Source organism: Gracilinanus agilis, chromosome 3, assembly GCF_016433145.1.
Source record: "Gracilinanus agilis isolate LMUSP501 chromosome 3, AgileGrace, whole genome shotgun sequence".
In the NCBI taxonomy this organism is placed as follows: Eukaryota; Metazoa; Chordata; class Mammalia; order Didelphimorphia; family Didelphidae; genus Gracilinanus; species Gracilinanus agilis.
Genome location: NC_058132.1, coordinates 127859481 through 127870651, shown reverse-complemented (window position 1 = coordinate 127870651; position 11171 = coordinate 127859481). Strand labels below are relative to the sequence as shown.

The 11171-nt window shown below is 33.4% G+C and overlaps 1 protein-coding gene across 6 annotated transcripts in view; it reads right to left on the bottom strand.

Moving 5' to 3' along the window:
- The window catches only part of TRPC4 (transient receptor potential cation channel subfamily C member 4), a 173148-nt gene that overhangs the window by 38559 nt on the left and 123418 nt on the right, over positions 1-11171 (bottom strand). For all 6 annotated transcript variants that reach the window (XM_044666071.1, XM_044666070.1, XM_044666072.1 and 3 more), the window contains one exon: positions 7165-7304. In XM_044666071.1, coding sequence (XP_044522006.1) covers positions 7165-7304 — 140 coding nt within the window. The remainder of the gene's footprint in view (positions 1-7164; positions 7305-11171) is intronic.

Below are 11171 nucleotides of genomic sequence, written 5' to 3'. Positions count from 1 at the left end.
TGTGTGTGCATGTGTGTTCATCTCCTCTGTCTCCTTCTGCATATTCAGTGTCTCTTTTAGTCTGGGTCTCAATTCATTTCCTTTCAAAGTGCAAGGAACAACTCCGATGGATGAACTCTGTCACTGCCAAGACATCCACCCAAACTTACTGCTGATACAACTTTGAAGTTGTGGACTTGAATGGGGGTCAAGAAAAAAGAAAAGAGTAATGAGGACACAGGAAAACAAAAGTCATATCATGTCTTCTAGAAGAAAATAGTGGAGGAAGAAGAGTTTTACATTTAATAGGCATTCACAGATTAATTTGATTTTGTTTGTTTGCCTTCAATGACTATCAGTAATTGATATCATAGTTTCCATTCTGAAGGAATGTATCTTTGGTCAGTATCAAATCCCTGCTATATGGTGCTTAAAGTAGACCTAGTATATAATCTTTTTAATTATAAAGGCAAAACCTTTTCTCCATCTTCACAAATCAGCATGATAAAGACACTAGGTTCTACCATTGTGTGAATATTGGAAATGTTGGGGTCTTTGAAATGATCTTGAAGTCTCTGGTCTAAACTTCCTGTGGACATTTAGATCTCTTACAAACTACATTTCCCATGATTCCTCTTGCATAATACAGGTGGGCAAGAAGTGTAAATTATGTAAACAAAGGTATAAAGATTCAGGACAGAATTGGTACTTCCTCTTTCCTGCTGAAGAAGCCAGGTAGGAAGGTATGGCATGGCATTTGAACTAGTTCTTATCAGGCACGTGGCTTTAATTATCAATATGGCTTTCAATAAAACCCTAATATATATATATATATATATAATATATATAATATATAATTATATATAATAATATATAAAAATAATATAATATATTTATATATATAATGGATATATATATTCATTTTATTTCTTACACTTGTTACTTTATGTCTAGATTTCCAAACCTAGAACAGGCAAATGGGGAGCATATTGTATTAAATACCTGGAAATCATATTTCGATAACTGCCACAGAACTAAAGATTAGCTTAGAAAATCATTATTAAGGAGAATACACTAGTCTTCCCATCTGTGAAAGAGAAATAGTGATGTTTGCCTCCTAAGTAGATGATACAAATCTGTGGGATAGGAGAAATGATGCACAGTTGTTCATAGTTCTCCAGAACAAACAGATTGTATAAAATCAAGGCATAATTGCTAAAACAGTCTTTGTTAAAATAGCATTCTTTTTTAAAATTTTGAAAGATGGATCAAAGTATATAAGGGAAGACAAGCAAAAAGCATGGTCAAAATGAACCTGTCTATCAAAGAGGGGGAACTAGGTCAATGGAAACATCATGGAACCTGCTGACTTCAAATCACAGCTGTGGCATTTACGATTTTGACTGTCTAGAGTCTGATTTCCCTTCCAATTCTGTGATTACATGATAGCATTTTTAACTGTATGAGCATAGGAAAGCTATCAGGTTCCTGTCTTGGTTTTCTCATCTGTAAAATGAGAATAATAATAATTACAAAAGGTTGTTGTGAGAATGAGGCTTTTTTTTACAAAAATATACTATAACAAATGTAACTATCATCTTCTGTCTGCCACAAAGTTGAAAATAAATGTAATGAGGAAAAACACTTCAAAGATAGAAAAAAGGAAAAATCTTCAAAGAGGAAACAGCATAATAAGGTTAACAAAATATGCATTAACAGTTTCACAATGTCTCAAGGCAATAACAAACTCAGGATTAAGTAACACCTCTGCAAAATTTAGGAAAAAGAGAACTAAATAACCAAAACATTCCATTTATGGAAGGAAATACTATTTGAGAGCCACATTTAAAAACAAGTCCATGCATAGCAAAATGCAAATGAATCAAGATATTCTGGCATACATCCCATAGCCCACTCATTCTGCAAGCCAAGATTTATGAACACATTGAAACCTGAAGCATGTTTTTGTACTCTCACGCTTTGCCTATAAATCATCTGGATGTTGTACACTACGATATGTACCACTGTACTAAGATTCAGTTTATAATTTCTGGCCCTAGAAAGGATGACATAAGGAAAACTATAGAATGAGCTAACAAAGGTGAGAAGCTAGGAAGAATTCATACACCCTAGGAGGCTGAGACTAGGGGATTGCTTGAGCTCAGGAATTCTAAGCTGCACTGTTGTTCAAGGCTGATTAGGTATCCAAACAAAATCCAGCACCAATATTGTGGTCCCTTTGTGAGTGAAGATCTTTGGATTGCCTAAAGAGAGCTGGCTGGTCAGAAATGGCATAGATGCTGATCAGAGAGAGAAAAGAAAGGAGACAGAGAAAGAAACACAGAATTAGAGAGACAGATATAGACAGAGGCAGAGAGTGAGAAAGGGAGACAGAGACAGAGTAATAGAAATAGAGACAGAAAATGAGTCTTGACAAATTATAAATTCTTTCCTAAAAGAAACATCAAGGAACAGCTAGGTAGCACAGAGAAGAGAATGCCAGGGTTGGAGTTTGGAGGACCTGGATTTAAATCTAGTTTCAAATATTTCCTAACTGTAACCCTGGCCAACTAACTCACTTAACCCTGATAGCCTAGCCTTTGGAACTCTTCTGCCTTAGAATTGATACTAGGACAGAAGGTAAAGGTTTGGAAAATAAAGAATTAAAAGCAATCCTTATAGGCATGAGAGATCTTTGTTTTTACAACAGGGTCACAGATTGCCAGAAACTAGAATGAAATATGAAATGACAAAGAGAGGATTAGCAGCAAAGTATGAGACAGCTAGCCTGTCTGGGACCTCAGTTAAAAGCAAGTTGCTTTTTCTTTTTTAAAAATAAAATGATGGCTTCAAAAGACATTTGCCCAAAAGCACAGTCCAATTTACTGTCCTACATGACTAACAAGGGAAAGGTGTCATATATCATATTTATGACAAAAATGCCATAAATACAATTAGTCACAAGACATTCTAAAGAAATACTTCATACCTCATTATCCTGGAAGACATCTGCAGCCCTATGGTCTATTTGTTTCATATAGGCTCCATGCTGGTTAAACTCTTCATTGGGATATGGGGAACTGAGCTTATTTTTTTCTTTAGTAGAAGGAACTCCCAGAGGAAGAAGCTTCCCTTAAAGAATATTTGTCAGAAGGGAAATCTGAACCCAGATCTTGCTTCTTTTGAGACTAATTCTTTATCCATCATTCCCTTACTTATGTTGACTATTCATCTATAAGTAATTTCATATTAGCAGGCTTGTTCTTCATTTCCTTTCCTGAATGTTGGGGGAAAGGGGAGGTAGGAGATGAGGGGCAAGCTAAGGGAAAAAAAACCTTTGAGTTTAATAAAACAAAAGGTGAATATATTAAATATTTAATGCTGAAAGGTTTGAATTGCTTTCCTGATAGATGATAGACAGAAAGAAAATATAAAAAAGGAATTTTCATATCTACCAATCTAGAGAGAAAAAAAAGCTTTTTTAAGGTATTATTAGTGTTTCCAGTGAAGGATACATTTTTCAATGCATTATAAACATAGTTGTCTTCTTTTGTGTTCATGTATATATAAACCTTTCCCCTTAACAATTCACTTTCTATTTACTTGCAAATTTTTTGCAAATTTAGCTTGGGCCTACTGCCTCCATTTTCTTACTCTTCATTCACTCTTGAATCCATTGTCCTATAAAGCTGCTACCACTCTGCAGAAACTGCTTTATAAAATATAACCTTCCTTCTCCTTTGAGCTCTTTATAGCATTTGATACAGACGGCCACTTACATATACTAGAGAAACCCTCCTCCCTTTGCTCTCTGCTTTCAAGATCCTTCTCCCTCTCTGATTACATTTTCATTGTCGTCTTCACTGGCTGCTCTCTTCTCTTCCATAAGTAACTTCTTACCTCCAACAATCTTAGAAATCTTCATGGCTTCAACTATAATCTTTATAGTACAATAATAATAATTGATTATAATAAAATATAATCATAATATAATAGACTTCATTTAACAGTCAAATATAAATCTCTATCTTTCATTTCTCTTATAACCTTTGATCCACATTTCCAAATGCCCAATGGACATCCTGGAAACACCTCAAATTAGATGTTTGCCCCAAATTAACTCCTTAGAAATTAAAGGATCTCAAAGGCAATCTAATTCAACCTCCCCATTTTGCAAATGAAGAAACTAAGGCCAATGAAGATCAGGTGACTTATTCAAGGTCACGAAGGTAATAAAACACTGAGCTGGCTCCAAATCCAAATTCCATATTCCACTGTCACTCTATTTCTTTTAGTGGTACCATAATTAACCCAGAAATTGAGAACTTTCGTTTTACCTAGGTTCCATTCCAATCCTAGAATTATCTATCTTCCTTCCTTCCTTCCTTCATTTTAACTTACCCATTATAATAGATCCAAATCAAATTATACTTCTTTTAAGAAGCCTTCTCTACATCAGAATTATTTTTACTTATCTTTCTATTCCAAGTTTATTCACCAAGACATTTAATATTTTAAAATATATGGCTAGATCTGAAACATGAAAGCAGTTCTCATCAGATTCCATAGTACACATTCTTCTGCATACTTTTACAATATTCCAAAGGATCATAAAATGTGTTTGTTGAATTCTAAGACTAGGTCAACTTTCCAGATTTGGAAACAATTATTTTGTTTGCAATTAAAAAAAATAAAATTGTCCCCCTGTTATTTAAAAAAAACTAGTCATTATGTCAGAGAAAAAAATATGAATGTAGAGGAATAGGTAATAATATGAAGGAAGGGTTATATATTGGAAAAGTGATAACTTTAACTGGTGGCAAAAGATAGAGCTCTGTTTCTGTTTTTTGTTTTTTTATTTACTAGTTGTTTTTTGTTGTTGTTGTTTAAGGTTGGGAAAGTTATAACCTCTCTAAGCCTCGATTTGCATAGGATGGCAATAGTGAAAAAAGCTACTTTATCAATCTCACAGGGATGTTGTGGAGTTCAAATGTGACGATGTGCATAAGGTATTTAATAAATTTATAAAATAAAATGACCTATTATTTTGCATTTTATTTGACGAGGATATTCACCCTTGTAGTATTCATGGGCTCTTTATCAGTATTTAACTTTAAAATATAAGAAAAGAAGTTCATGAATTACAAGCTTTTCCATTCTTAAAACATACCTTGACTCATAAAAACCATGGAAATTGATTTTTACTAGTTATTTGGTGAATCTTTTGACTTAAAAAATAAAATAAACCCTGAAAACAATAAAACTATCCTGCCCAAATAAAGCATGATGGTGAAATCACCTATATATGACCTCCAAATACCTCAGAATAGTAAGGAAGCTTAGCAAGCTCTTAAAATCATTTGACTAATCAGAAACAGTTAGCCTGTTCACCAGGCATTTGCTTTTTCAGATTGCTAATTTGGATTCATTGTTCATGTGAAATCAAATTAAACATTTTCTTAACTTTTATTGAGTCTCTAATCATATCAGGAGAAAAAATGAAAAGTCATTTTATGCTGGTATAGATCTGAATAATTTATAAACCACTTTTAGACTAATTAAATCTCACAAAAATCCTGTAAGTTAGGTAGGGTAGATAACAGGGGTATGTTGGAGCTGCTGGAGATTATTACATTTCCAGTGTGAACATTTATAGCTAGGAAACCAACAAACACTATAAATCATGACTTGATTTCTTGTTTTTTGATTGCCTTGCATCAGAAAATGATGGGGAAAATGTTACTACTGCAGGTTAAATTGAAAAATGTCATGTATGTATATATGTACATTTATATATGTTTACATGATTGCATGCATATGTATATATATCTACATCTATAGCAGAGAGAGAGAGAGAGAGAGAGAGAGAGAGAGAGAGAGAGAGAGAGANTACATCTATAAGAGAGAGAGAGAGAGAGAGAGAGAGAGAGAGAGAGAGAGAGAGAGAGAGTGACAGACAGACAGACGGAGACAGAGATAGACAGAGACAGTCAGAGACAGACCAGCATACACCTGACAGATACTAAGTAATCTCCATTTTGTTTTATTTTGCTTTGTTTTTGAGAGGCAAATTGCAGTATTTTAGAGAGAGAGCTAGCTACCAGGTCCAGATCTGTGTTCAAATTATGCTTCTTATATGCATACTGCCGGAGTACACTTGCACATTGACTTCCTTTTAAAATTTAACATTATCTTTGTCTCATATTTTTACTTATTTTATTATTTCTCAATTACATTTTAATCATAATCAGCCTTTACTTGAAAGTGTTGCACCTACAGGCAGAAGTTTGACACCTCAGGACCACAGAATCTTTTTAGTCCCTTCTGGCTCAAAATTCTACTATTTGTCTAATTTCTTACAGCACGAAAGGGACATATTCATCGCTACAGGCAGAGTCTTTTAACACCTACTTTCTAAGTTCAAGATTTTTATCACTTTACTACTGTACCTCTTAAAAGATTGATGGAAAAGAAAACAGAAAAGGGGAGCAGGAGGAGGAGGAGGAGGATATAAGATGTTGTGACTTTTGTTGAAAGGATTATAGCAAATGAAAAATAATTTCATTAGTCACTGAAGAACAAAGGCTGTTTTATGCGATGTGTATAATTCAAAGTGTGAGATTGATGCTTTATAAAACCTGGGGGAGTAATGGTGTGTATGATTTCAAGCACTGTCATCTTGAGTGGGATCAGGGAAAAAAAGAAATTATATTTCCATTTAATGATATTAAACCATATTAATTTAGGCTGAAATAATAATTGCAATGTTTTATAAGTATAATATTTTGATCTTTCAATGAGGTTTTATCTGTTATTTTCTCAAGGATAAAAATGGATGTTTTAGTTGCCATATGTTAACCAGTATGTGAGCAGGGGAGGAATTTCATTAGCCTTTGAAAGAGCACACTAATTAGGACACTTCATATAGGTAATCCTGAGGCATGATTTGATTTAGATGTGATGGCATTGGGTAATGATCTTTTTCTCTTGTTCTTAAAAGTCAGTTTTATGACTATAAATCATTCATTGCTTTCTAAATTGCTATAGATGACTTTAATGAGCAAAGTTGATGGTGTGCTAAAAGTTTAGGTGCTTTCATTAATTAAAATCATTATGATAACAGATTAAAAGAATGCTGCTAATTATAGGAAGTTTTTCTTTAGCCAAGAATAATATAAAACTTACCTTTACAAATGCAACGATTTTCAAAGAGATTGTTGCCAAGTATAAGGAGTTCATTACAAAATCCATTAGATTCCACCAGTCATGGATGTAATCTTGAAGTCCACCATCCCACATCTGTTTAATTTCACCCCATATAAATCCTGAAAATAGAAAAAAAATCATTATAAATGTGATTTCATAGTGTAGTGTTATTTTATTTTTATAATCTTAATTATTTTATTACATTAGGATGTGATTATACGTAAAGGACATATAAGCTACTCACATGCCATGCATGGCATAATGAACAGACCACTGCACTTAGAATGAGAAAATCATGGGTTCAAATTCTGATTTACTTTATCATCTTAATGATCTTTGCCAAGTCACTTAACTTCTCTTAGTCTCAATTTTCTTACCTGGAAAATGGAATTAATATGTGTAACACTCATCTCAATGTTTAATTGTGAGGAAAAAAAGGAGACAATGAATTTGTGTAGAGCACTTTGAAATGTTAAAGTGTTTGTATAAATGTAAGTTATTATAGCCAGTGAAGAAACTATGCCTTTGGGAGAGATTAATTCCCATTTTTATCCTTCTGATAAATTGACATCAGTGGATAGTTACTGAAAGGACCTGAAGAACTGAGACACTATGGATGGGACTACTCTACTAAAAATGGCTTTTGATAAAGGTATGAACTTGCCCTCAATTAAATATATCCTATTTTCTTACCTCCAAATAGAGTCAAAGCCAACAGAGATTCCAATGCTTCTAGAGAGAAATCTGGCCATAATAAAACTCTATCTCTGTCTGTCTTTACCTATTTATAAATATACATACATATGTGTATACCTACATAAATATATATATACATATGTACACATACATATGTGTGTGTGTGTATATATATGTATATATATATACACACACACACATATACTGATCTCCCCGATATTTAACTTCATTATATATGATTTTATTTTTTACTTAAGGTGCATTGTGAGAGAACAGCTTTTCGTTCATCGGAAGTTCTTAGGCCCAGCAGTAGATTAAATAAATACATTCAAGGAAAATTAACAGATTTTTTTTTGTATTATGGGGAAAAATGGACAAGAAATACTAGATTTCTAAAAAAATCACTGAAAATAGGTAGTTTTTTCTTCTTGACAAATAATTTTTGAATACTGACAGCATGTAAATATATTTATTTTAACTCTTAAATTTTGGAAGTAAATAAAGGCAGAGGTAGAGAGAGAGAAAAGTTAAGAAAATTTTTTAAATCAAGAAACATTTCAAGTTTAAACAAAGGGTTAATTTAATTAATATGATTAAACTATGAGGAATTATATAAAATGTGGCACTTCAAAAGCAGTGGCCCTATTGGTCTACTACCATCATTTATGTATAAGTGGATGGTTCATTTTTTTTAACATTTTACCCTAGTTTAAGTCTATAAGATATAGACCTTCAAGTCTGAAAGGACCAGTGAGATCATCTAGTGTAATTCTTTTATTTTAGAAAACAAACTGGAGTCTAGACAAAAGTGATATATCTAAGGTCACACAGGTATTCAATTGCTGAGCTGCTGAGTTACATTTTCAATTTAGATAATCTGACTAGAAATTCAAGACTCATTTCTTTCTTGTAATAAAAATAAAATAAAATCCCCAAGAGTATCATTTTTGGCAGGGCATCTACAGAACATATTATGTCATTAATCAGCTAAGAATAAGCCTGGTGCTAAAGATAGATACCAGCTATGCTCTATACTTCAATATTGATATTCTCATTTCCTCAATCAACATTCTTTTAGAAACAGCTTCTTTCCTTTACCCTCTACAAGGATGGTTTCAGAATTTAGACATAGGTAGAAGATTGGGAACATAGTTTGGGAAGTCAGTGTTGTCTGTCCATCATTCCCATATTTAAGTAACACAGAAAGTAGTAGAAGGGATTGATAGATTCAAAGAATTTTATAACTAGAGGAAATTTTGGAGATGAGCTATTCCTACTTCTTCCTTTTAAGCACTGGAAAAAAGGAAATGTGGAGAAGAATAGTAATCAAGGTAGTCATTAGTGACAGGTCTAGAACCTATGTTACAAAATGAGATAATTTGTGTAAATAAAGTACTTTGCAAATCTTAATGCTCTACATAAATGCTAGTGATGATGGTGATGGCGGTGAAGATGATGATGTCTCCTGACTCTCAGCTCTGTGCCCTGGGGTGGAAAAGATAGGCAATTTTTTTTTCAGCATCTCAGCAGAGAGGCCATCTAGGTTTGACTTTCTTATTTTCTGGGAGGTTTTGCAAATTACATTAACATCAGAGACAGCCATACCCAAATATAAATAAAGCAATGCATTTCAGATTTAAGTGTCAAAGATTTTTGCATGATCTCGATAACTGTCTCTTCTCAGTTTAAAAAAAATCAAATTGCCTATAACTAGGCGAATACCAGAAGACTTCCAAGAATCGTCATGTAGAAGGTAAGACATTTCTTTGTTGCTCTAGAGGTCAATACTTGTAGTAAATTAAAAAGGAGCAAATATGGATATGTGATATATGGTTAGAGTCAGATAACACATACACACACACACACACACACACACACATATATATATATATGTTGATATAGAGTAATAGATATAGCTATAGATATTAATGCCTATAAAGAAGCTGCTTTAATAATTAGGGCAGTCCCAATACAATAGTTTGGTTGCAGTACTGGGAATATCTAAGTAGGGGTTAGATGAACATTTGTTAGGGATTCCTTACAAGGGATTCTAGAATTGGGAGAGACCTATATCTCCAAGAATCTGATTCGATGATTCAGTGATTATTATCAAAGGAAATATTGAAAACTGTAGGCTGAAATGTAATGCCACCTTTGGCATTCAGACATGAGAGCTTGTGATGTGGGTTATGCTCTGCTCTCCTCACACTTTCACCTCATTTCCATTCTGACTTGTTGGAAGACCATAAAGGAGGGGAGAGAAGGGCTTTGAGGCTGCTTACTCATGCAATTAAGTACATATTCTATCTTGGTTTTGAATGATCTTTCTAAATGCTGTTAGTTGGTACCAGAGGTTTTTTTTATCCTTCTTTCATCAGATTTGAGACTCTATTTCATATGACATGATGGACCACATGTGCCTGTCAGAGGGTAACCAATAGTGATGTCAGTAATGTGAATTATGGAAACAGGATTTGGAGCTAGGAAGGGACCTTGGGCAAATTATAGCCTAGTTCCCTTTATTTTACAGATGATCAAAAGAAGAAATAAAGAGGTTAAGAAAGTAATTCATTAAAGGGCCTTGCACTATGCCTACACACACAGTAGTAAAAAGTCTACTTTTCTTCTATTCTGAATGTATTCATTCAATACATAGTTACTAAGATGCCATTAGACACAAATCACTATGCCAACCCAAAGTTGACTTCCATCCAGGCTGGAGACTTACAGTTTAAAAAGAATGATTAGATAACAGAAACACTGAAAAATGTTTCTAGATTGCCTATTTCTGTATCTCTCCAAGATGGGGAATGGTTGAGGAAACTCTTGGATGAAGAAATGCCCTCTATTGATGTAGCTCAAAATCTTCAAAAAATTTTATAGAAAGTGACAATCAGATAATGGAAGGGAGAGGGAAAGTTAATAAAGTATACACTAGACTTTTAGCAGAAACACTCTACAAATTTATCACATGGTTTATAGACTAACCTTATAACTTTCAGAATCTTGAGTTAGGCCTAATTGCTAACAATTATAAGCATCAATAATATAAAAGACAATAAAATTGCCTAAAGAAAGAACTTTTTGCTTTTAAGCTGTCTTTGTTGGTGCAGGACTGTTTTTAATATTTATTTTCTGAACTTTTCCCCATAAAGTGATTTTTACTCTGTCTTATTTTCATTTCCCTTGCATTCTATCATAGATAGCTATGAGAATAAGAGGATGCTTGATAAGCGAGCAGCTTGCATATGTGTCATTCAAAAAATAGCTCTTCTTTTTTCATGTGAGAA